This window comes from Macaca mulatta, chromosome 2, assembly GCF_049350105.2.
Source record: "Macaca mulatta isolate MMU2019108-1 chromosome 2, T2T-MMU8v2.0, whole genome shotgun sequence".
NCBI classification, from domain to species: domain Eukaryota; kingdom Metazoa; phylum Chordata; class Mammalia; order Primates; family Cercopithecidae; genus Macaca; species Macaca mulatta.
In genome coordinates, this window is record NC_133407.1 from 159,250,902 (window position 1) to 159,278,112 (window position 27,211).

A 27,211-nucleotide genomic window follows, 5' to 3' on the forward strand; every position below is an offset into this window, starting at 1 on the left:
ACACTTTATCAATTTGTTCTGAAAAGCCCACACATTTGTACTGTGTCGAATGTCTCTGAGGAGAGGATGGAGTTGTGTTTCTGGGAGGTGAGAGGGCAGCCAGAGGCGGGGAGCTGCAGGCATCCCAAGTACCACAGAAACCTCTGCATTTTGTTACCCTCTGCTCCTCCTCCTCCTCCAGCCACCTGCCTACCACAGATAAAAGTAACAAAGGATAAAAGTATACTAGGAAGAAAGTTATTTTCAAACTTAGCTCTGGACTTGAATTATTAAGAAAGCTAAAAAAATAATAATAATAACAATTTGGGCTTAGAGTGGAGATGGTATTTTTCCTACTTTGGAGTGACTGTCAAGTCCTTGAAGAAAATCAGAGTGTTTCCATCTGGGATTTATACAGCAATTCTAATCCTATATGCTGTCAGGTGTGGGATGTGACTGAGACTCGAGATTACCAGCTATATTATAAAGCCCAAGTTTAGACTTCAGATATATCTACTCTAGGCCTTGGTAACAGGAAGTGCAATTATATACACTTTTCAGGTATTTATTTAAGGGTTTGAAGTGTTTTGTTACTAAATGGGAGGCAGTATAATCTCTCCCTAATAAGAAATATTTCAGGGGCCCCTCCAGCCCCACTGAGACAAAGGGCAGAGTAACAGAAGTGCTGAGGAAATTTTCCCAGAGACCTGTCCCATTTTTCCTGCCTTCAAGATAGCACATTTAATGGGCTGGATCTCCAGTGTGTGGTGCCACTGTCCAGGGACCACAGCTAAACCTAACATGCTGTCACAGCAACATGCTGGAGACCCAGTCTTGGGTGGACTATCTTGATGGTTTTTAAGAATGTGTCAAGTGAAAAATATTACCATGTGAACTGCTAAGATTTTTATCGATCCTAATGCTGCCAAGTCTCCACATTTCCTGATGTCTAGTTTTCTCTTCAGCGGCAAAACACAGTGGTCTGTGGCCCCTTGAAACTCTAGGGGGCATGTTGCTGCCTGTTTTCTTGCACAGGAGTTGCCCCGCACTCCCCTGGGCAGTGACCTATCCCAGGTCTTCTGTGCTCTTTCATATAGGATCTCAGCTAGTCCTTCAAAATCCCAGGAAGTAGAAATCACTGCCTTCATCGTACAGATGAGGAGATGGAGGTATGAAGTGATTAAAGGACCACTCGGGTCATGCAGCTGGCACCCAGTTGAGGATTGTACCTGATCTCAAAACCCATCCCCTTTCTTTTACATCACATTTCCTCCCTGCAGCAGACACTACGGGCAGCCCACCCAGATCCCCTTTCCTGCCAGGGCACCAATGTCCCAGCTCTCGTGCCTGTTGGCTGCTCACAGCTCACAACTGACACAAACGGCTGGCCCCCTTGCCTCAATGCAGGGCAAACTCCATGCAATTCCTACTGTAGAGCTCTGGGAGGGACCAGCCTTCGCTCCTTCCCCACCGGACCCTGCTTTCCCTTCCCTCTTTCCCCTCTTAGGAGCACTTTCTCAAATCACATGCATAGGAATCTCGGTCAAAGACTGCTTCTAGGGGATGGGACCTAGGGTGTTCTCCTTTGAGCTCTGAGTTGTCCTAACTCCATCCCTATTCTGTTTTTGTTTGTCTGTCTTCCTATTTGTGAACCCATTTAAGTAAAGACATTCATTTTTTCCCTCAGTCATCTGTCCTCCATAAGCACTAATCCCTACAGGGAAAATAATTTCTTACATCTAATTCAAGTGCTTTCAGTTGCAGCATTAGCCCACTTTTTCTCAGAAGAAAAACCAAGCAGTCTTTTATTGCTGATGCAATTAGCAGAAGACTAGAAATGGACATCCTTTCTCTTTCTGGGTTTCTACATGCCAGAATGTAAGCTGGAAGATGGCAGGGCCTCTTCGCATTTACTGCTGTACTCCTAGCATGGAGAACAGCATCTGCTGTAGAGTAGGTAGGACCTCTGCACAGTTCATGAATGAAGTGGGTGGGAATATACCAACACAGGGACTAGGTATCTCATGGTGCAGGGAGTGGTTCCTCTCTCTAGCTACTGCCCTTGCATCTAGTGGCCTCCCAGTGTGCAGGTGATGAAACTGTCAGTTCTGATGAAACAGGTAAGGCTCTACAGGAGTTCTGTTCTTAGAAGGCTCCTGCAGCCAGGCTGCTCCGCCTCTTGTTTACTGGCATCATGCTACGGCTTGTTATTAAAGCAGCAGTGACACTGCAGGAATCCTTTGAATTTCCCCTTAGTTGGACCCTTACCATCTCCGACCCAAGCCTTCCTTCCCAATTGGTAAAACAAAATCTTGGTCCTGACGCACTACATTGATGTGATAATTTAGGGTTTAAAAACCATTGAGTTATATCCAAAAATCTCAGGGGTTCTCCAGGTATTTCCCTGTTCTTCTTTAGCATATCACCATTATCAGCCCACATTGCACCTCAGCTCACATTAGCTTGTTACTGAAGTTCCTCTTCAAACCACACACCAGCCTGAAATGTTTCAGCAGTGTTCCTTCCCTTATAATGTTTTCAGAGAAGAGTACCAGCAAGTCAATTTCACTTCAATCTCCCTCTCTCCAGCCAACTCTGACATGTCTGGAAATTTATAGTGATTTTTGGATGGAGAGTATCTCTACTAGGATAGGTTTGTAATGTTCCCTTCAATAAGTATTTATTTTATGTTTCCAGCATGCCTGGGCTAAATGGCAAATACATGCACTGGAACTATTACAGTGCAGATGGCTGCTTTTGTACCATTAGCTGAAAAGGATTCAGCAGATATCTATCAGGTTAAACAAGAAGGTATTTGGCTGTCACCTCATTACTCAGCCCTGCTTGGCTAGAATTCTATAATTCTAGATTTCTTCTAAGTGTGACTGCAAAGCCCCACCATTTAGTAATGCACATATAGTCAAAAGATGATTCATAGTGGAATGACCTTTTTAGAAAATCATGAACTGACTCCTGGACAGAATATGGAGGGGCTCAGATCACCATGGAACAAAGTAAGCACACCTGTTTGCCCCTTAAGGAACTACTGCCTTTGTATTAGACAGGTGCAAGGTAGAAGCTATGCAGACCCATTTAAGTACTGAACAAAAGCAACCCTAGAAGAGTTACTAATGCCATTTACTGAGGCACCCATATTGTATTGTCAGTGTTTAATGTAGGATTAAGAATATTAGACTGTTTTCTCATCAAGAGAGGATTTACAGCTTAAGAAAACAGTTCAGCTTCTCTGCTATAGAGAAAAGTGGTTGCGTTTCCTTCCCTGGAGATGTCAAAGAAGAGTCAGACAAGGAGGTTTCCAAGTTACAGACCCTAGGTGAGAAATAAGAAGTGGTGTTGGGCATTGGTCTTCTGCTCCCAATCTTGTATTTTTAGCAAGAATTTGGATGAAGCTACAGAAGATGCATTTATCCAATACTGCAGAGAGATACGGCTAACACACTGGACAATATAATTTGTATTCAATACATTCTAGAACACTGAGATGGAACTAAATAAGAGAAAATCTAATAGATGTAAAGTAGCCTACACTCAGGTTACTAAGTCACCCGCCCGACTAAGGACAGTCCATAAAAAAGGGCATGGAGATTTTATGAGCCAGCACTGGACACACATGCGAAACATGGCATGCCGTCTTAGGCAGGATCTGCACATAGCAGCTAGTCCTAGAACAAGGAGCCATGTTTACATTAGTTAGAATACTTCTGCAGTATTATATACCTTTTAGATGTATTTATATTTAGATATATTTATAGGACTCATTTTATACAGAAATTACACACTGGAGTAAATCCAGATGAAGGCAACCTGGATGTGGAAGCATCTGAAAAATATATAAATATAAGGAACAGACACAGAAACTGAGGACTTCTAAACAGAGATGATTTGGAGAAAAGATGTGACAAGCATCTTTCAACACTTAAAGCCTTAAGAGCTGCCACTAGCAAAATGTGGTACAATTTGAGCACTAAAATTAATACATGATGATAATAGACTATAATTAATTAAATAATAAAATAATCCATGAGCCAATGCTAACAGCAAATATCCAAACCTTAGATTCGAAGGGCTAGCAGATGGAAAAGAGAGTAAAGTTATTTTTATAGACAGGTGAGTTGAAGCTACATCACTTTAGGTCTAATACAGAAAAGAACCTGCTGACAGTTAATAAACAATAAAACCACAGGGCAGAACTAGCCCAAGCATTTTCAAAGATCCTCATAGTCTGCCAAATAATTGTGCAATCTTATTCATAGTATCTAAACCTTTGCCCTCTAGTAAGAGTGGGAATTAACCTTTACTGAATGTCTAATGGTTATCAAGCAAATATTTTACGTAATCTTTCCAATGACTTAGTGAGATACGTATTATTATCTCTCCTTTACAGAAAAAGGAAGGTACAGTAACCTATGCAATGTGACGCAGAGTGTCAGAGCTGGGATTTGAACCTAGGTATATTGAACTCCTTCCACCACACCACAGCGTACGTAACACACATGGAGTGGTTGGAGGAGACCCTGGAGCCGCCACACCTCAAGCTGGTGTGTCATGACTCTTTAATGGTTATGCTTTCCTCATCTACTCAGCCAGACAGGGAAACTATTACTGTCATTCCTCTGGATTGTAAGAGGAAGACTGGGGCGGTTTTTCTAGAAGTCTATTGTTAGGTGAGTCTGAATTGGGTGAGATATCTCCACCCACTCCCCTCCCACAGTGCCCTTGTTTGCCCTTCTGTTGAATATGAGTCAGTTTACCTGATCAGTCCACTTTGTTAACTTCCTCTTTTTCAGAGACTGTTCACCTGACCACTTAGAAACCAGGGTTCCCTGGCAGTCTAGAATAGTTAGGGGAAAATCTGACACTGCTGATAACATCTACAAGTTCAAACATACCAATGAGTGATTTAACGGATGAAGGAAAAGTGCAGTCACAGAGGACAAATGGCTGCCCTGTTATCACCGTTTTGTGTTAGAAGAGTAAGAACATTTAAATTACAGTGCATAGGCCTAGAATGATCTTCCCCTTATTTTGAAAGTGTGACTATGTCTAAGGAATTTTCTAGGTTTTGTATACGGACATAACATAGAATCTCCTACCTTCTGCTCATGTCTCCTAAGGCCAGAGAAGGTAATTGGGATTTGATCTTTCTTTAGCATATTTAAAAATGCAATGTTCATATATCTGTCTGCTTTCAGACCACTGGTTTTCGCTGCCTCTTCCTCCTGGAGTTTCCTGAGACCAGTCATTTTGTTCCCTCTATTTATTTATTTATTTCACAAGTATCTCCTGAGCCTCTCTGTGCTGCGTGTCAGGAGTACGGCAATGAAACAGACAGACACAGCTCTTGCCTTCATCAGGGCTCAATGACCTGGCTATTGAGACAGACACGAAACAAAAAATTACACAGGTAGAGATTCACACTCAACAAAGAGTCCACATCTCTCTACAGCATCCAGCACAGAGCTTGGCACATGATGGGTGCTTCTACATGAATATGTGAGTGCTGTTTCTGTGAAATATGCAGAAAAACTGACCAGCTGAGTTCATCCTAGCATCTGAATTCAACGCTTTGACTTTCAGAGTGGGGGAAAACTGGAAAAATCAGGAGATCTGTGTTCTAGTTCCTGCCTTCCCACAACTACTAGCATTGTCTTGGGTGAGTCACTTAGTTTCTCTGAGCCTGCTTGCTTGCTTGCTTACTTGTAGAGTAAAGTCTAAGTACAAGGACCCCTCATTAATAGTAAAATGGCTGCTGTCAGAGGTCTTCTAGTCCAGCCCCACACACCTTGCCAGAAAGACAAGGCATAGCTGGAGCTGAGGTCTTCCTAAAACAAATGGCTCTAGCATAGGGGTCTGTGTCAAAGTCAGAGCTGCTGGGAAGATGGATTAGCAGCTGGAAGGCATGAATTCCCTGGACCATGACACTAATAATCTATGTCTGAACATGGGAAACACTGCACTTGACTTACCACCCACTGACTGTTGAAAGACGAACACTTTTTATACGCTAGGAACACTAGGTTGTATTTCTAGACAACAGGTCAGAGGAGACAGGAAATTACAGACATGGTTTTTCATTGTATGTTTTTACAAGTGGAAAAAAAAAACTAATTTTCCATCCACTCTGATAGTCAGTAGAAAATGGCTTAAAAACTTGAGGGCAGTTGTCAGAATTACCTTGAATGACCTTGAGCACTAGTCTAAAGCATGATTAGGGTGATTTGGCACCATAATTTCAGCAGGTTCGGGGCACAGTCCCCACACTAAGGTCTCAATGGTTTTTTTCTCCCAGCAAGAAAAAATAGGAAAAATCCTAATGAATGCAGATCATCTTTAAAAGAAATACCTGTAACTTAGAAAACTAAGATGAAGCAACGACACAGCCTGCTGTCTGAGCCTGAAGGAGCAGGCCAAAATACTAGGTCTGAATAAACTAGGGACAAATAGTCTTTGGAAACCCAGAACTTCATTAATAAGATCACTAATAGGCAGCAAAAGATTATCTCATACTCTTTGAATTCTGGAGTAAGCAAATGAGAGAAGGCTCAGACATGGACCCTTTCTTCCCCCTGCTACAGATTCCGGCGGTTGCATTCCTCACCTACCTGGGGCAAATACACAGAGCCTTTGCTACAGTTTCTTTTCTTTTGCTTTCCCATCAGAGCTACTAACTTTTGCTTACTTGCTCCAAAATGTTAGAAAGCAAGTGGCCAGGCTTTCTCACACAACAACTACATCCTTCACATAGCACTTCCTGGTCCTCCTGTCTCTCAGCAACTGAGCCCCAATAATCTAGCCAGAGGAAAGCATCATTTCCACTAGAGTCCCTTTGGATAAGAGGCTGCTACCAAGCAGCATCTCTGTGGCCATTTCCCAAACCCTTAAGCTCGGTCTAACTTTGAGATGAGCTCTTCTCAAATCACTGTAAATTTGAGCCAATCACAGCCACTAAGGTCTCAGGACACTATCCCAATTCAGCCTTCCTGAGATCCGTCCTCCCAGAAGGCAGGGCAGCCCAAGAAGCCCAGGTGGGGCATCTCAGAAAGAGAAGAAACCTAGACTCCCTCACTTCTCAGCCTCTCCACTTTTGTTAAACTCTCCCAACATGAGAGGTCAGCCTGAACCACCGCAGTCTTCCATCCCCTCAGACCAGATCTCATGCTGGGACATGCCTCCTCCAGCCCTGTTCTTTCCCTCTTGGCACAAAGAGACAACTGGCTCCTGAAGGTAGGATCCATAGTGAGAGAAATTCTCTAGGGGTACCTCTTCAGGGGTGGTTGAGCCATCAAGAAGTCTCAGGGGAAGGAAGGTTAGGACTCTGTCCTACCTTGTCACTGTCCACTGTGTTCTGAGAGGTCCTAGAAGCAATGGAGATGGTGTCTGGTTGGCTGCTCCCATCCCCCTGGCTGTCAATATCCTCCACTCCATCCCTGCAGGAAGAAGAGAAAAAAAACAGGGGTGGGGGTGGGGGGAACCACTGTGGGTTTAGAGCACACAAGGATTTCCGGTTGGGTGGGCAGAGCAGCGCCTCGCACTTTCTAGCAGGGATTTGTCTAAAATTATCCTGCTAAAGAGAGTGGCCCTATGCGATTTTCAGTGATGTCACTTCTTGCACTTAGTAAATACATAATCACTATGTTGATAACTGAACGCAAAATGACCCCCTTTCCCAAAACTCCTCCAGCCCATGCTGCAGAGGGGGTGTATGTATATGTGAATATATATACACACATATATATATGTATTTATACATATATACATATATATACACACATATATACATATATATATACACATATATATATATATTTGGGAATGGGTCTATAACAGGCAGTAGGAAGATATATATCCTACTTAGAGCCTAGGCTTCTATTCAAGTGATTAGGTCATTTCAATAATCCCAAATTCAGGGTATTCAAGTTTTTGTACATGCTGTAATTAGGATGAGGGTTCATTTACAGTTGGCCTATAAAGAAAACAGAAGTGATAAGATTTCTTTTATTTTTTCATTTTTATTTTTTGAGATGGAATCTCATTCTGTCGCCCAGGCTGGAGTGCAGTGGCGTGATCTTGGCTCACTGCAACCTTTGCCTCCCAGGGTCAAGCAATTCTCCTGCCTCAGATTCCCAAGTAGCTGGGATTCCAGGCTCCTGCCATCACGCCCAGATAATTTTTGTATTTTTTTGTGGAGATGGGGTTTCACCATGTTGGCCAGGATGGTCTCAAACTCCTGACCTCAGGTGATCCGCCCGCCGCGGCCTCCCAAAGTGCTGAGATTACAGGTGTGAGCCACTGCACCCAGCCAAGATTTCTTTTATACTTAAGTTTCTTCTGTTCAGGAAAACAGGTTGAGTGGAATATTGTCTCCAGGGGCTATTATCTTTGGGAAATTCCTGCTATTGGACCTTCAACTCCTGGGTGTGGAGAAGGAATTTATTGCCTTCATCTGGCTGGGTTTTGAGGATCTCATGCATGTGTATGATGATTTCTTATCAATACAGACAGCCAAGGCATTTTCTCAAAGATTGGAGAACAGTCACAGGTTCCACAGCAGCTTTGGAGCCAGCTGTGCTGCTGTGTGTCAGCTAAGACCATCTCCTGAGTGCACCCCCGGCATTTAGACCCCTTCCTGGACCCCGGACCATACAGCTGTCCCACTCCCACATTCTTTCAGCTCTCCAGCTGTAGAACTGTGCCCCTATCCTGTGTCGAGCCCACAGCATGGCCAAGAGGGACTGGATGTCTGGAAACTGATGAAGGCTGCAAGGTCTGTGCCAGGAAAAGCTGGGGGAGATGTGGGGTTAGGGTTGGGGTTAGGTGAATTAGCACAGGAAACGACAGCTCTTCCAATGGGCACTTTTATAAAGGACACCCTGATGCTGCTTGTGGAGAAGTAATGGCATCAGGGGACAGGGAAACTGAAAGCCTGAGAATCCTACCACATGAACAAAGTGCCACAAATAATGAATTCACCTCAAAGGGTTTAAATAATTACACTCTGGTATACGTGTGGATGTATGTGGATGTGTGTGTATGCAAGTACCCAGGCATGTGCACATGTATACACACAATGTCTATTCATCATAAAAAGTATTTTCTCCCACCCAGAACACTTCTAAGTCAAGTGCTCTCTCACCATCATTTGTGGGCTTGGGAAATGTCAATTTATTTTAATAACATAAGCCACACATTCGTAGGAAGGAAAATCTGCTGTAAAAAGAATTTATGTGACGCATTTCAAAACCAAAAATAAAGGACTTTTAGATCATCTGTTGTTTTGGATTAACTGGGCCAGTGCTCCCCATCATGTGTAGACAGTTGAGAGCTGGCTGTACTTTCTGCTTCCTGCTATTCTGGCCCATGGTGGGCCCTTCTGGTCCACTCCAGATGAAGTAACTTCTGGGGGATGTGGGGAGCCCACCTAGGAGTGTGGGTAGTATTCCCCAACCAATGAACTCCTCTATAAACTGTCCCCATATCCAGGAATCCAAGATAATGGAATTATAGACTACCTGGTTATTCTCTGCAGAGTATGCCAAGGTTTCTCACCCACCCATCACAGGACAAGAGAAAAGGTGGGAGCGGAGAAAAGTTAGGGGCATTTCCAAGATACGCATTTCCCATATTCTAGAAATGCCCAAACTCTCCTACTATAGGAAAAAGGGGCAATGTCAGGGTAAATAACCCTAGTCAGCCTCACCTGAGTATCCTCTCTCACTATGATCCTAGACCACCATTTCTTTATACTTGTTTCCTTTCTAATTTCTTTATTAAAGTATGGATTCCCTGAGGCATGGCCTGTCTCCACTGCTAGACTTTAGTCCACCCCCTCCTTACCTGGACTCTGGACATAGATAACTGACATCAAAATGATCCCTCCCCCAGAGCAGTTACAATTCCTCCATGCAGCACTGAGGAGGTGACTTTATCCTGGTCATGCAGGTCTTGGGGCTTCTGCCCCACGGAGGTTTCTCTACCTTAGTCACATCCTTCTTTTGGCTACCACCTTGCTCAGGACCAATGTTGCTGCTGCTTCATAGGCCCTGAAATGGCTCCCTACACTGCTTGTCCTGGTTGGTACCTAAGGGTCAACTAAATCCTCCAGCTTTATTCCATTCAGGTACAGGGGAGGAGGGAAGAACCTGTTACCACCAATGACCATCTCTGTTAGAACCCTGTTTTTTTTCTTCAAAATGTATGTGAAGTTTTTGTATGCTTTCTTTGGAAGTATCCCCCAAAAGAGTCATTAGAAGTGTAGGTGTCACATGGAGACTTGGGAAAGACATACTTAAGAAGTCATCCATGGGTTTAGAGGAAACTGGGATTCAGAAGGGTCCAGAAAGATATAAGAAATAAGTCCTCTTCTGCCCAATGACATTGCTTATCATAGGTGAATGAAGGCGAGGTCTCTGTGGGTGTTGCAATAAGAGCTGCAATGAAACCACCACTCCACACGTTACAGTACACAAAGCCCTTTCACTATCCAACCAGTCCAGCGTTCCTCCACTCTAGGGCTCATCTAAAGTCCCCTTTCTTTGAATTCTTATCGCATTTATGATCCCTATTGGTGGTTCTTCTGGTCTATTTCATGTGTGAGACATGGCTATTAGATGGCTCTTAAGGGAATCGACTTATCTTACACTTCCTTTAATCTTGTAGCACCTAGCAGAGTGTTTATCAAATAAGAGGTGCTCAGTGAAGCCCTGCTGAATTTGACACTCATGAGATGCTTAAAGATGAGATGACTCATCCTAGGTGGAACTCACAGGCCTTCCTGGAAAGTGCCACCTGCAGGGCACATCCCCCTTCAGAAGCAAAGATTCATCCCATTCCCGTGCCCGGAAGCCTGTGAGGCAGGCAGTGCTGGAGGGAGAGGCGCTTGTTACCTCTTACTATTGTTCCTCTGTTTGGCTGGTGTTTTGGGGAGCTGAAGTGGCTCCTTTAAAGCTCCTTTCAGGTGAATGATCCTTTCTTGAATCACTTCTCGAATGTTCTTGATCCACTCCTGCTTGGTTTCGATGTTGGAGGCCTAGAGTGCCACAGGGAGAGAGACTGAGAACCCCAACTCCCATCACCTCGCCAAAAACAGCTCTCAACCCTCCTGCAGTCTTCATCTGTTATTTTCAAGGATTCCAAATGTCTGGGGAGTTTATTTATCATTTCATACTTATGACTCTTTAATACCAGAAACAGGCTTCTCCAACTCCCAGAACAGTGCTCTGACCTCAAGACTCAATGCAGAATTACTTGTATGAGAGTAATTGTCAAAGTATTTCATAACCCATAAGGCACTGACCAATCCTGATATCTGCCCTGGAGCTGGAACAGAATCTGGAAGTTCCCCCTGGGACAGGGATTAACACCTGGGTTGCTAGATCCAGGGGAGGTCTAGTGGGCACTGGGAGGGGCAGCATCTACTTCCCAATCAGTATGGATATATGTCAGGATGCTCACCTAGCATGGCTCCACAGACTTGAACTGACTAGCAGTCAGTCCTGGGCTTGTGGCAAGCTAACTCTGTTAACTAAGGCACTGCTATCATTTTATGATGATTCCATTTGTCTTGGTAAAATTTTTTTTCTGGTAATTCTGCCTCACAACAGGTAGCAGCTATGCTGGCAGTTCAGAGTGAACAAGTGTGAAGCTTTTGTCGGGGTTGGACCATCTTTTCCTTGGTGATGGGCACTTTCCTGACAAGCAAATGACTGCTAGGAGCTCCATCAGCTGCATGATCGCTGCTCAGCCAGGCTAACATCACTGCTGTGCCCCAGAGAGCTGCAATGACTCCTCAAGGCCATCCTCTAATGAAAGGCCCCCTCTTGACACTTCTCCCCATCAGCATGGTCCCCATACTAATGTGATTTACTAGGGGCTCAAGAACATAGGTTCCCAGGGAATAAGGTCCATATCTTGTACATGGTTATCCCCCACCACACTAGGCACTATACCTTTTACACAGAAGCTATTTAGGAAAAAATGTCAAATGAATGTAGAGCAAATCAAGGTGCCTTTTGTCAAAGGGTCAATTGTTCTTGCCACTTGAAGGAGGACATACGGACAGAGCACAGTTTAAGTGGGCCCTGCTGAGCTGGCCCCGCAGGCCACTCCCTGCCCTCTTCCCTGTTGGTCACACATGTGCATGCACTTGAAGAGACCATGCATCTTTGAGATTCTGGGTCTACCTTCAGGATAGAATTTGCTTCTCAATACTCATGTGATGCTACCATTTCCAAGAGAGGCCCATGGCTCAGTAGAGTCTCTGCGCCTTAGCTTTTAGGCATCACTTGCCCACCCCTACTTCTATTACCCCCAACCCTAATCTTGTGCCTAGCAGAGAGCAGTACTTACTTTCAGCACTGTTTTATTGTCTGAGGATGGGGTGCGCCCAGACCACAAGGCGAATTTGCAGGGATCGCCCTCCACGTGCTCGGTCACACCCAGCTCTGAGGTCTGTAGACAGGAAATGCCTGTGAGAGGCGGGGAAGGGGAGGGCAGTGGGGAAACTTAGGGCTGGGGTGGGAAGGGAAAGGCAACAAAGAGGAGAGGACCGAGGGAGGGGCTTCTGTCAATCAAACTTTAACAGATTGGATATTCTGTTCATCTACCCAGGATGGAAGGACCTACAGGCACGTGCCTGATTAGCAGGTACCAGGGAGGGAAGGTGAAGAGGGAGGTGCTAAAAGCAAACAGAAAGAAGAACTGTGAACTCTAAAATGCAGACGTGGGAGGTGAGTGGGGTGCTTTCCAAATAGGAGACATTTTCATTTGTCCAGGATGGTTTTGGTGTGGAGGCCAGGGAGGAGATGAGATGAGTGTGTCCAGATCCCTTCCTGCCCATGGGTTCTATGAAAGCAGGGAGTCTTGTCTTATCCCACCTGCCCCACCTACCAGTAGCTTGTTCTTGTAAACATATTTCGTGTGTCCTGAAGAGTCTTTGATTTCCTTGCTAAAAACCAAGGAGATCTCAAAGAGGAACAAGTGCCGCTCCCGCCCCTTCCGGATCAGCGACTTCGGGTCCCACACTTGAAAGGCATCCTGGAGAATCAACTCCCCCTGCACATCCAGGTTCTCGTCGAACCCTGAAAAACATCCATTTTCACCCTGTGGAGTTTCTCTACTGCCACAGTCAGGGGGACCATGTTGCACTCCCGTCTTGGAGAAAGGCCTCTCTTATTGTTAGTCCTCAGTTCCTAAAGGGTTTTTCTCTCTTTGCTAACTCCAGAGACTGCTGAACACTTCCATAGACATCTCTGAGCATTGCAATTAGATCTCTCCTGACCCCTTCCTGCACCACGTCTTTTATATACATAACCAATATTAGTGGAATCTCCTGCAAAGGTCCTGTGCAACCTCACATCTTCACATACCCACGGTTGGCCTCCTGCAAGGGCAAATCCCATAGCTCCTTTGTCCTCCACAACTTTCTACTGTTCCTGACTTGCAGCTATGAGTAGGGCTGAGGACAAACACTTCCTGACTGAGTGTCTTCAGTTCATCTTTATTTGTCATATTACCTTAATTCTCTTCATTCTTCTTCTTCTTCTTTTTCTTTTTCTTTTTTTTTTTAGCACAGTGGCATGATCATGGCTCACTGTGGCCTTGAACTTCCAGGTTCAAGTGATCCTCCCACCTTAGCTTCCCAAGTAGCTGGGTCTATAGGTACATAACACCATGCCCAGGTAATTTTTGTATTTTCTGTAGAGACAAGGTCTCTACAGACCAGCTGTTGTTGCCCAGGCTAGTCTCGAGCTCAAGTGATCCTCTCACATTGGCCTCCCAAAGTGCTAGTATTACAGGCATGAGCTACCGTGCCTGGTCTACCTTAATTCCTATATTCCATTTCTAGAATTCTCCCCTTTGATTGCTTTGCACAAGACTTCAACAGTTTATATTTATACCACTTTATACAGTTTATATTTATACCACTTTAAGTTTTTAAGAGAGGCTCTCAAACTTTAATGTGCATAAGAATCACCTGGAGAGCTTGTGAAAACAAAGATTACTGTCCACCCTCCAACCTCCCCAGATATTCTGATTCAGTAGGTGTGGGGTGAGTCCATGAATGTGCACTTCTGACAAGCTCCCAGGTGCTGTTGCTGCTGCTGGTAAACAGACCGTGCATGGAGTAGCTGGATCCAGAGCATAGGTCAGGGACAGACTGGAGGAGCTGGGTACTTGCAGGTACTTCACGGTGGGGTAGAGGTGAAGGTGTGAACAGAGAGGAAAGGAGTGGAGAAACTGTGTCAACAGGAGTACATTTAGATTGTTCCTGCTCAGCCTAAGGAAAATAGCCAGGGCTCCTTTGCTCTAATAATTGAGGCTTAAGGTGCTAAGGATTATCCAGGAAATATGGAGACCATATCAAGTCTCCTAAGGTGGTGGTGGTGGTGGTGGTGGTATTGGTGGAGTAGGATGGAGTCCAGAAGAGATGAAACAGCCACGTGTTTACATATTTGCAACAGACTATACACATTTCCTTTAGAACCCATTAAAAATGTTAATTTTTTTTTTTTTTTTGAGATGGAGTCTCACTCTATCGCTCAGGCTGGAGTACAGCGATGCGATCTCGGCTCACGGCAACCTCTGTCTTCTGGGCTCAGGCAATTCTCATACCTCAGCCTCCTGAGTAGCTGGGATTACAGGCATGCACCACCACAACTGGCTAATTTTTGTATTTTTAGTAGAGACCGGGTTTTGCCATGTTGGCCAGGCCGGTCTCGAACTCCTGACCTCGTGATCCACCCACCTTGGCCTCCCCAAAAAATGTCAAATCGTAACTCATCTAACAAATTCCGCCCCAGTACGGCTGCTCTGCCCACTCACTCTGCAGTGTTAAGATGACTTTACTGGAATCTTACTCTACAGGTTTCTGGTCCCAAGAAGATAGTTTCAGCTGACTGAAGTCTTATCAGAGTTGTTTGGCTGGACTTACTAACCTATGAGGACAAAATGCTGGTTGCACAAGAATGTGAATGTATTTAATGCCACTGAACGGTATATTCAAAAATTGTTAAAATGGTAAATTTATGCTATACATATTATGTACATTTTACCATAATAAAAAAATGAGCATAAGCCGGGCGCGGTGGCTCACGCCTGTAATCCCAGCACTTTGGGAGGCCAAGGCGGGCGGATCACAAGGTCAGGAGATCGAGACCACGGTGAAACCCCGTCTCTACTAAAAATACAAAAAATTAGCCGGGCGCGGTTGTGGGAGCCTGTAGTCCCAGCTACTCGGGAGGCTGAGGCAGGAGAATGGTGTGAACCCGGGAGGCGGAGCTTGCAGTGAGCCGAGATCGCGCCACTGCACGCCAGCCTGGGCGACAGAGCGAGACTCCGTCTCAAAAAAAAAAAAAAAAAAAAAAAAAATGAGCATAAGGCTGAAGATGGTATGTTTTGTGTGTGTGTGTCTGTGTGTGTTTATGTGATCAGGATTTCTGTTCATTGTGATGACCAAGGCGATGCAATGCAGATGCTACACAAACAAGCCTGCTGCGGGTTGGGAGCTCTAGCACACCAACAGTGAGGGTAATGGCCTGTCCTGGACTCTCTCATGGGCAGCAACATGTCCACATAACCTCCAGTGGCTTAGGCCTGGTCCTTCCTGGAAGCAGGGTGCTAGCCAGGTTGGTCCTTGTGGAGCCCCTCTCACACGACAAGGGCCTATGTAACTATTTGTCGTTTCTTCTCTCTTCCAGCCTTAGCTTTTTTTGTCTAACTTCATGCCACTTCCCTCTCATGATGCAAGTTCCCCCGTCTTAAGGAAGAGAGGAGGCTTCCCCAGTGCGGGGAGGACAGCTACCTTCCAGCATGCTGACATGCATGGCATCATTGGCTTTCTTTGGGACACTGAGCATCACTTCCAGGCCATCCTTGAGCTCCCCTTTCCCTTCTTCACAGCAAGTCAAAAGTTCCTGGGGGAAAAAAAGTCCAGACACAATTAGGGCCATCTCCCCCAGCTTCCTCCCACCACCTAACCCACCAAGGAAATTACAGACCAGCTTCGCTCTCTGTAATGGTTCCCTCTGAGCTATAAAGAAAGTGAAGTGGGGTAAGGGGTTATCTCCAAGAATTCAACCACAATTTTTCTCTCACACTGAGCATTCTCAGCCCAATCTAGCCCAAACTAACTCAATCCAACCCAACTCCCAAATGGCTTGATCTGTAAGTCAGCAACTGAGGCATTCTCTGTCACTGGACTGCCCTCTTAGGGAAGGGACTACCCCGGTAAAGCACAAGAACAGAGGTGCAGTACTGTATAATCCAATAAAGGGAACAAAGAGGAGAATGAGAAGGATAAAGGGAAGATAAAGAGTGTGCTACGCAGCACCCATATATCCCTGCATGCTTACTGCTGACACCACTTTTATTTATAAGCCTCTACAGCCTGAATGCTGACTTCCATCCCACTGGGAACAACCTGAGGTTGCAGACTTAATAGGCTTATGACACCCCAGAGTAATAAAATATTTTTAGATCATATGGATCAGGAGTTCCTAATCTGGGGCCAATAGATGGGCTTCTAGGCTATTTCACTGTCAGATGAGGTAAGCGCGATTAAGAGAGATAAAGTGATTTTCCTCAGGTTATAGAACTCAGTGGAGGCTACGCAGAGGCCTGAATCCAGGTCCCCCGAATCCAAGTCTGGCACTTTATCCACCACATCAACCCTGTCTCTCCTATATTCTGTCCCCCATTGAGGCTTCCAAGGGCAATACCTTCTTTCTTTTACCTCCTGGGGAGCTGGGGAGTATGTCCTTTCTTTTGTATTTCCTCACTGGAGACTCGGTCATCACCATCCCCATAAAATACATACAGTATTTGGTTGGTGGAGAAAAGATCATTTCCAACTATCTTAAGAATCATAAGACTACTTGGAATGATTTTTGCCCAGACCAGAAGAATGTTGGCTTTTCATTTTTCCTATCAGGGTCACTGTATCTTGCTCACTTTGATACTGGGAAGGGAATGGTTAAGCAACAGATCTGCAATCCATACTCTCTCCTCCAGGGGGCGGGGGATGCGTGTTGAGTGGAGGTGCTTTTCCCAGAAAGAAAGAAGTTCACCAGATCAAATCTTGTAAACACGTTAATGACAGACCTCTTGACAAATAACCTAATGGTACTTGCTAGCAAAAGAGGACTTATCTAGGAAATGCTTTTAATAGGATAAATCTGGTTTGTCTAGGGCTTCTTATGGTAAATAATGCTAGAATCTGTGGCTTTAGAGGCATGGCTCTCTGGAAGGTGTCACATAAGCTACGCAGCTATCTGAGTAAAAGGGGAGTGTCTTTCATGACCAAATGACTCTCTTCAGGGCAGGTGATACAATGTGACATACATAATTTACAGACCTTGTAGATCAATCTGGCCTCAGCACGTCCTGATGCTGCAAGAAAAGGCTTGGAGTTGCACTGGTGGTCCTGGCCCTTTCCCATGTCACCTCTGTCTTGGAATTACTTGTATCCTTGAAATTAGTAGTCAAGTTTTATACTTGGCAAGATATCTAATTAGTGAGAGTCTGATCTAAAAATCCAATCCTTAGTGTTAGCTTGGATACACTCCCATGGGAATAAGGGAGCTCTGAGAGTCCAAAGAAGAAGTGCGCCCCCTAGAGCACATGTTTGGGAGGGAGAAGTGATCAGTGCTCAGCTCTGTCCTTGGCTCCCGTCAGTATAATGTCATCCTTGTTCAGAAAGTGATATTGACTTCTGCCAACCTAAAGTTCTCAGATTCTCCCACCCCTTTCCTTATTTTAACCTTCCCAATCTTATTTTCATACATCATAAAAGAAAATCCTGAGGTAAAACATAAGAGAAAAAACAAGAAATATGCTTCAGTTTGTGACAGAAAACACGAATTAGTTTAATCCCCCCTGCCCAAAACAATTGAGCAAGTCTACCAATCTACCAGCTGGGCCAATAAATTTTCTCTGATCCTTGCTATACTTTGTGATAAGGAGAAGGCTCCACATTTAATTTAGGATCCTTTTGTAAAGCCACAGCAGATTTACATAAAGAACACTGAGCACTCTGACATAAAGTTTCTACTTTCACGCCATATCTAAAGTGATGAACCCAGAGGATACCGATAATTAAATATACATTTATTTGAAATAAAACTGACTTTATGAAAATAAATCCCATATTATTTATTTATAGTAAAAGCTCAGCAAACTATTTTTCTCTTACTCAGCAGGCCAACAGCACATTTTAAAAAGACTAAAACTATCTTCTTTTCTTTTTGAGACAGAGTCTCGCTCTATTACCCACGCTGGAGTGCAGTGGCTCGATCTCAGCTCACTGCAACCTCTGCCTCCCAGGTTCAAGCAATTATCCTGCTTCAGCCTCCTGAGTAGCTGGGACTACAGGTGCATGCCACCGTGCCTGGATAATTTTTATATTTTTAGTAGAGATGAGGTTTCACCATATTGGTCAGGCTGGTCTTGAACTCCTGACCTCAAGTGATCCACCCGCCTTGGACACCCAAAGTGCTGGGATTATAGGCGTGAGTCACTGTGCCCAGCCTGTTTTCCAAAAAAAAAAAAAAAATTTACTTCCTCACAATCAAATTCCTGCCACTTTATTTTTCCACTTCTTAGCTACCTCTATAGGCACCTCTTCCTAAAACACTCAATTCCAGAACAAAGTTCCAGAGCCCACTCCTTCAACTGCCTACAGCAAAACACAAGCCTATTCTATCCTCAACTTCCCTCCCTTGTCTGTGCCACATAATTCATCCTAGGAGGCTTATACCTTACAGGATGAAAGGGAGAGGTAAAAAACTATATTTCTTTTAGAACTGCATCTTAGTTGATTTAAGACACTGGGAGTGTGGATAGTTGAGTCAGCACTGGTTTGTCTTTCTTTCCTTTTTTTTTTTTCTTTTTAAATTCACAACCCCACCAATTCCTGAAAAACCTTTGGGTGGGATACGTACATTAAAAACCATAAAAATCAATTTTAAAAAGTCTATTAGCAGAAGAAAAATAATTTCATTTTTTATTTTATTCATTTTTTTTTTTTTTTTTGAGACGGAGTCTCACCCTGTTGCCCAGGCTGTAGTGCAGTGGCATGATATTGGCTCACTGCAGCCTCTGCCTCCGAGGCTCAAGCAATTTTCATGCCTCAGACTCCTGAGTAGCTGGGATTACAGGCACATGCCACCATGCCCAGCTAATTTTTTGTAGAGACGGGGTTTTGCCATGTTGGCCAGGCTGGTCTTGAACTCTTGACCTCAAGCAATCCACCTGCCTTGGCCTCCAAAAGTGCTGGGATTACAGGCATGAGCCACCAAGCCCGGCCATGAAAAATAATTTTAAAAGGCCAAGCATTAAGTGGGATAGGAAAGAAGAAGATAATTATACACAAAATCTGGGCTAAGGAGATTCTACTGTAAGCAACCACAGAATTCAATGCTAACTTTCTAATAGCCACAGGTAAAGAAGGGCCTGAGCACCTGTCATTTAAAGACAGAAAGTATATCCATTTTTCAGGAGAGAGGATTCCCTATGCCCCTGTCCTGAGGTCTCACAAGAATTTCTTGTGAGCCTTTATATAAGAAATTTCAAAAAACAAAGAAGGGAAAGCAGTTCTGCCAGGACAGCTGGGGTGCCTGCACATTCTTTTCTCACGCTAGTCCTCAGTAAAGGCCGAGGGTGTGATGTCCAGTTGTAACACTTTAAGCCATTTCTGCAGGGTTGGATGGCTGGAATCCTGGAAGCAAACGCCCGTAGCCTCTTCTTGGAGATGAGAAAGGAGAAGAATTGCAGGGAGGAGGCTGAAGGGAAATGATGTGGCACGGCCCCACTCTGACTCAGAGGACAGAAAACCCTACCAGCGCACAGGCTCCTGCACCTTCACTGCACTGCTGCCCTCACGCCTCTCATCACGGAACCTCAAGTGCTAAGCTAGGGAGATTCCATGGGCTAGGAATGGTGAACTCACTCCAGTGTGACTAGAATGGTGGATTTGAAATTAGACTGGTTTTCAAGTTCAGTGAAACGAGCTTATGCAAATTTTTGCAGGCATCTCTAAACAGAAGCTGAATTACATCAGATTTTCTCTGAAATTACACAATGTACTTATAACATGTCCCCTACTATCCCTTTATCTTTGCATTAAAGGAGCATCCAGCAGTGTATTTCAAATGAGGGAAAACTCTACCCCTAAACTTTAGGAATTAATATAGATGGGGGTTATTTAACTACTTGTGTCAATTCCCCAGGCTTTCTGTGGAAATGACATGATTTTCAATGTATCAATGCATTCTTATATGAGAAGGATCAACTCAAATTACTTAGTGTTTTGCATATTTGGTTATTTAACTTTTAAAGAAAAGGTTTTGAAGGAAGATCCAAATCTCTTGGTTGGCTCCAGAAGAACCCCAACATGCGAGAACCTACAGATATAAGAATACTCTTGTGTTTTAATATGTACCCTTTGACTATTTTCCCTCAAAATCCTCATTGTCTTGGCAAACACAGAGATTAAGACAATGGTAGGTGCCACTCTGGCCTCAACTATCCATGTAAACTGGCACTGCCCTTAGGACTCTGACCTTTTATTTATTTATTAATTATTATTATTATTTTGAGACTGTGTCTCCCTCTGTCACTCAGGCTGGAGTTCAGTGGTGTGATCTCAGATCACTGCAACCTCTGCCTCCTGGGTTCAAGTGATTCTCTTGCCTCAGCCTCCCGAGTAACTGGGATTACAGGTGCACACCACCACCCTGGCTAAGCTTTTGTATTTTTAGTAGAGATGGAGTTTCACCACGTTGGCCAGGCTGGTCTCAAACTCCCAGCCTCAAATGATCTGCCCACCTCAGCCTCCCAAAGTGCTGGGATTATAGGCACGAGCCACTGTGCCTGGCCAGACTCTGACCCTTGATTTCATCAAAAGCAGGACTACCAGGAAGAATCTGCTTTTATAAGGAGGGACAAGAAAGCCTCTAAGAGCCAGTCAGTGCCTGAGAAGGCAATTGCTAAAAGTTCTGCAGTGGTAGGTAGATGAGAAAATAGTCACAACTTATTCCTGCTCCCTTTTCTTCCCTTTCTGCCTTAAAATAGGCATCTGGAATTCCATGGGATAGGACAGCAATGCCAGTGTGGGCTGAAGTTCTGCTCTAGGTAGAAGAAAGGTCTTCAGGTGGAAGCATTCCCATCCTTACGGGCCAAAGCTGGGACTCCCTTGCCATAGGCGGTAGGCAGTGGAGGGGGATGTGGAGGGGAGGGGAGGTACCTTCAGGAGAAGTTGATATTTGGTGATCCTTTGGACAGGCTTAATTAGGTAGGAAGAGATGGAATTGGCCAGACCATGCCGTTGCTGTATCTCCTGCAGGGATGAGAACAAGGTGCAATTAGACACAGAGGGGCGTGTGTATGTGTGTGTTCTGAAAGGAAAGAGGCAGGGGTCAGAAGAGAGGAAGAAAGAGAAAAAGGTAGACAAGTTTGAGAACATGTTCTTTGATAGGGAGAGGGAGTAAAAAGAGAAACAAAAGAGACCAAGATGGATATAGAGAGAAAATAGGAGAGAGACGGAAAAGGAAGAAGGGTTAGGGAAAGAAGCAGGTATGTGAAACAAATAGAAATTGAACAAAAATGGAGAAAAAGAGCAGTAGAAAAGAGAGCAACAAGGTAAATAACAGAGCAGAGGGTAAGGAGAGATGAAGTAGGAGTGAAACGAAATCAGCTCCAAAAAGGGGAGAAGAGAGTACAGGGAAGGCAGAGAATGAGGCTCTGACTTCCATTCTGATGACTCCTGATGAGTCTTTCCCTGCCCTCAGTCACCTTAAAATAGCACATGGATATATCTCCTTTATTAATACCATCCTTCTCTTTAAATTTAACACATCCCAACTTAGGGTCATCACTTTATTTCTTATAAATGTTTCATAGTGATCCATGGCACCTCCTTCATTCTTCAGGTCTCCTAAGCTAGAAACCATGGAGTCAATTTTAGTCATTTCTCCTCTGTTATCCCTGGTGACAAATCTTTCCTTTCCATTTCCAGGGACATCACCCTCATCACTCACGCCCAGGCTAAGGCCATGGCCTCCAATTGCTGTTTGTGCTTCTAGTGTCTCCTTTTATTCTCTATCCTACCTCCAAAATGATCTTCTACTCCCCAAAGTCTAGGGGTTATAAGCAGCAGAAAAAGGTACATTTTTGTCCCTGTCCTCAAAAAGCTTACAGTCTAGCTGAGAATACTCAACGCATATGAACTAGAGATCAACAAAGGACAGTACAGGAAATGGTACAGCCAATAAAAATGGGAGAGATTACTGGGTTTCGGAGTGGCCAGGTAGTTAGTAGAGACAAGGCCTCAACCTCACCTGGGGCTAAGAGGTGAGGTGGGCAGGTGGGGTGGGTTAAGTAAAAGGTTGGAGAAATGACACTCACTTACATCAAACACAAAATGTATCGGCTGAAATAATCATTGTATGTTTACATGAAGATGAGGACCATGACTGAATGGTACAGAGGATGCACACCCACCTTCCATAAGAAGTGAAAAATAAAGTTAGATATGCAAGGCTGGGTCATTGATGGGTTTGAGTTAGAAAAGAGTTAGGATATGAGGGTAAGTTTTTCAATGGAAAAGCATCACAGATCTTAAAGAGAAGAAACGGGTGGGGCATGGTGGCTCATGCCTGTAATCCCAGCACTTTGGGAGGCCGAGGCAGGAGGATTGCTTGCATCCAGGAGTTCAAGACCAGCCTGGGCAACATAGCCAGATCCCATCTCTACAAAAAATACAAAAATTAGTTGGATATGGTGCCACGTGCCTGTGGTCCCAGCTGCTTGGGAGGCTGAGGTCAGAGGATTACTTGAGCCCAGGAGGTCAAGGCTGCAGTGAGCTATGATCATGCCACTGCACTCGGCCTGGGTGACAGAGAGAGACCGTGTCTCAAAACAAACAAACAAACAACAAACAACAACAAAAAAGAGAAAAAAACACATGATGAAAGTAACGTTTCAGAAAGAGTAATATATATCTAATAGCAACATGGGGGTAAATCTTGGAGAAATAGATAGAGACAAGTTATGAAGCTATTGCAAAAGCCCAGGTGTGTAGATCTGAAGTTACCACATGATCCAGCAATTCAAATTCCAGGTCTATGCATGACAAACCCAAATACCCATGAATTGATAAGTGGAAAAACAAAATGTAGAATATTCATACAATGGAATATTATTTGGACATAAAAATAAATGAAGTTCTGATGCACGAAACAACATAGATGAACCCTGAAAACATTATGCTAAGTGAAAGAAGCCAGTCACAAAAGACCATGTATTATGACTCAATTTTTATGCAATGTCCAGGCAAGGCAGATCTATCTGTAGTGACATAAAGTACATCATTGGTTGCTTGGGGGTGGGGGTTTGTGGTGGAGCGCTGGGAGGTGATGGGTAAAGGATACAGGGTTGCTTTGTGAGGTGATGAAAGTGTCCTAAAATCGACTGTAGGGATGGTTGCACATATCTGTGAGCACACACACAAAAACACTGAATTCATACTTTAAATGGGTGAAATGTATGATATCTGAAATCATCTCTCAGTAAAGCTGTTATTTTAAAAATAGGTCCAGGTATGTAATGTAGGGGCATGCCCTAAGCTAGAATTAGTGAGAACAAAGTATTAGGAAGAATAAAAGAAATATTTTAAAGATGGACTTGATAGGACTTGTTATGGGGCTATGAAGAAGGGTGGAGGAGAGATAATAATAATTTTAAAAATTATTCCATTGCCTATAAGAAATGATTTCTTCCCAGAAAGTAGTAATTTTGTCACTATTTGCCTCTTCCCTAGAGGTGTGTAGTTACAAGGCTTGAGGATGATAGGCAAAACAGCTGCAGCTTGACTCTCTTCAGGCAACTGAACCTTGTGAGTTTATCTGGGAGCTTTGGCAAGAAAGCACAAGCAACAATTCACCTTTGGCACTCTTCCCTCTCTGATGAAAAGCCCAGCTTCAGGAAGGCTGCATGTGGAGCAGAGAGGGAGGGACCCACATCAGTCAAACCAAGCTTAGACATCACACCCATGCTGTTCTCATATTTAGGGTCAAAAATTCTGGATCATGTGAATGTGTAAGCCTTTCTAGGACTTTAATTCTCTGCGTTCTTTTTACAGTCATGGATATTAGGTGACTGCCTTTATTAAGGGTTTATCTCATTTATAAATCTCATTTATAGAATGAGGGCCTAAAGCAGATGGTTCCTAATTGTAGAAGTTAAGGAAACTCTTCTGATGGAATGAAAATAAGCTGCAAAGATTATGCCTTTTGGAAAGTTTTGAAAGCAATCCAGAGAGTCTACTGTCCTCCATTCCCACTTCCAGGGCAGACTTGAAGAACTCATACTGGACCGGTTTTCTGGCTTCCATCAGTCTTTCCAACTGATGTAGAGGTTCACTAGGCACTATGTTGGAAATGGGGTACACAATGGGAAATTTGCGGATATATCTGACTTATCAAAGCATAGAAATTGGCTAGAAATGGGGATGAAAGGTAGGTAGGACTAAGGGAAAATACAGTCTGGTGCCAGGCACTGGGATGTGACAAAAATGAATCAGGCATAAGGTCTCAAGGAGCTCACAGGTGGAGGGAGATGTGAGTAACAGAAAGGTGCATTGTTAACCTGCCAAAAGGCAAATCATTATAGATGCTATGACAAAGAGACAAAGTACAAAGGAAATGATTCATGCAGGAAGTAGCATGTGAACTTTAATGGATAGGAAGAATTTTGAAGAGAGAGGGACAGAAGGGTGTGTGTGTTTGTGTGTTCGTATTGTGTGGAGGGGACACAATCTATCCTAGGCAGAAAGAGCAGTGTAAGCAAAGATAAGGAAGCAGAAGAGTTTGAGGCATGCTCAGAGCACAGGACATGTATGTCAGAAAAGTGCTAAGTGGAAGACAGGACACAATGCATTTAAAACTTCAAAAAGACCCTTCTGGATATTGCTCATGAATAATCAACAGAAGCATCCTAAGAGAAAAAGATTCTCAATCAGATGTAATGGTGGCGTAGGGCATCTAATATGATACTCAATAGTATCAGGTGAGAGAAGCACTTTTCTTGGGTTCTTCTGTGATGCCAAATCTAACCCAACATATTCTAATGTGGGACACATACAGCCATTTCCATATCAATGCTCCGTTAAAAAAATCATGTGCGTTTTTCCTCATCTGGCTTCTTTCCATTCAAGAGTCATTTCTTTACTGAGCAATATGACATTTGTAGAATCATTTCTGTTGAGGCAGTGCCAGGCTAGAAAGATGCTCAGGGAAGGTGTCTTTTGTACACTTGAGTACAAGAGCCATGTTTAAATGTCTTTATATACTCTACGGGGCCTAGCCCACTATCTTGCATACAGTAGACATACAAAGATTTATGAAAAAAATGAAAACAGGTAGGCAGAAAGATAGACAGATAACCTTTAAAAAGTGCTGTTTCTAGTTTCTGTCACTTCCGATATGACTGCCAAAATGGCCTTCACTGCTATAGTCCGCCTCTCACTAAACTTTCTTTTCTCCCCAATTTCATCTTTCCCTCTTATTCATCCTTTGAATCCTGCAGGGCCCCCTTTGATTTTGCTTACTGTAAAGCCAATAGGTCACTCTCTTTGGGAACCAGCACTAAATAGATCCCACCATTCCTCAACAGGATTGTGTCATCATTCCAAACCAAAGGATCTGACAAGGCACATCAGCCTCACTCTTCTCCTGGCTTCTGTTATAGCAGAGGTGTTCAGCCCTGGCTGCACATCACTGTCACCAGAAACTTTAAAATATTCCAATGCTCAGGCCACAGTCAGGCCAATCACAGCAGAACCTCAGACACAGGATTCAGGAATCAGTTTTTTCAAAGCTCCCCAGGTGATTCCAATGTGTAGCCAAGGTTGAATCAATTGCATTAGAGAACTGATTCTCAAACTTGAGTGGGCTTCAGCTACCCAGAGGCCTCCTTATAACTCAGGTTGCTGGGCTCCCCCCGAGAGATTCTGATTTAATAGACGTGGACTGAGGTCCAAGGATCACACTTTTGGAAACACTACGTTTGTGAGAGCTGTATGTGAAGCAGAAGTGAAATATATTAATCAACCACTGCATCATAGTGGGCCTTCTCTAAACATGTGCTTTATGGCTACCTAGGTTTGGTGTGGAGGCATGGAGACAAATTTGCCTCGTCCAAAATCACACTGGTCAAGATAGGAAGGGATAAAACAAAATACATATACTGTTTTTTGTTTTTTTTTTTCCATGCTTAAGGTTTGGAGTGGCCAGTAAAGAAAATTTAGGAAAAAAGGATAGCTAAACATCCATTATGCCAAAGCAGAGAAGCATTTCCACCTGCTCATCAGCTGCTCAAGAATAGAAAACCACAGCTTACATCAAAGAAGGTGCCCGCATGCTCCAGGATAAGCTGGTTGGAATCAGGCTTGTTTTTACAGTAGGTGACATACATCTGAAATTTGTCTGCCTAAAAAGAACAAAGATAATAATAGATAAGCATTCATTAGTTGCTCCCTTCGCTGAATGCCCCAGCAAGGGCTGTACAGTCAAAACCCTCAGATGCCAGTGTCTACTATGGCAAATGTTTTATGCTCATCCAGCCTCCATGGTCCCCTAACAGACATTTGGGATGTCTTTTTCTGTCAGCATGTACCGAAAGCTTCTGGAACTGAGCTCATTTTAATACTAGTTTGTGCTAGAAAGAATCAGAGAAAGCAACCCATATATCCTGACATATTCTGAAGTTAGACAGAACTTACTTACAGATTTTACCCTTTTTTTGATTATCTACAACTGTGCTCCCCATCTTGAAAAAGGACAGCATTTGCTCTGAATACAAAAACAAATAATGAAGATAAAGTATGATCTCAGAGGTAGATCTGCTTGTACTCTAAATGTCTCCATTGGACAAAGGTGGAGGGGCATGGCAAGGAACTATGCCATCCCCAACCTCCCAGAGCAATGACAGGGAAAAAGAAAGCAGAGTAACCCCCTGGGCAGAGGCTAAACAATGGTTCCTAACCAGATTGTTACTTCAAGCCAAGAACCTTATGGCTGGGAGAAAATTCAAGACTCTCAAAACTCTCTGGGTTAGTGTTACTGGGAAAGGTATGTGTATTTTGGCCACCAAATACTTTTCTTATTTGGTGGAATGCTACCCATCTCAGTGCCTTTGGAACTTTGTGCTGGCATCCTCT

The 27,211-nt window shown here is 43.9% G+C and overlaps 1 protein-coding gene across 16 annotated transcripts in view; it reads right to left on the bottom strand.

Annotated features, from left to right (window-relative positions):
* KALRN (kalirin RhoGEF kinase) overlaps positions 1-27,211 on the bottom strand; it is a 693,044-nt gene that overhangs the window by 218,944 nt on the left and 446,889 nt on the right. For all 16 annotated transcript variants that reach the window (XR_013414358.1, XM_015130033.3, XM_028844557.2 and 13 more), the window contains 7 exons: positions 26,392-26,481; positions 21,239-21,331; positions 15,800-15,911; positions 12,886-13,076; positions 12,346-12,447; positions 10,884-11,026; positions 7,325-7,427 (listed from right to left, as the gene is read on the bottom strand). Coding sequence is in view for 15 of the 16 variants with exons in the window: in XM_015130033.3 (XP_014985519.1) it covers positions 7,325-7,427; positions 10,884-11,026; positions 12,346-12,447; positions 12,886-13,076; positions 15,800-15,911; positions 21,239-21,331; positions 26,392-26,481 (834 nt within the window). In the remaining variant the exon portion in view is untranslated. The remainder of the gene's footprint in view (positions 1-7,324; positions 7,428-10,883; positions 11,027-12,345; positions 12,448-12,885; positions 13,077-15,799; positions 15,912-21,238; positions 21,332-26,391; positions 26,482-27,211) is intronic.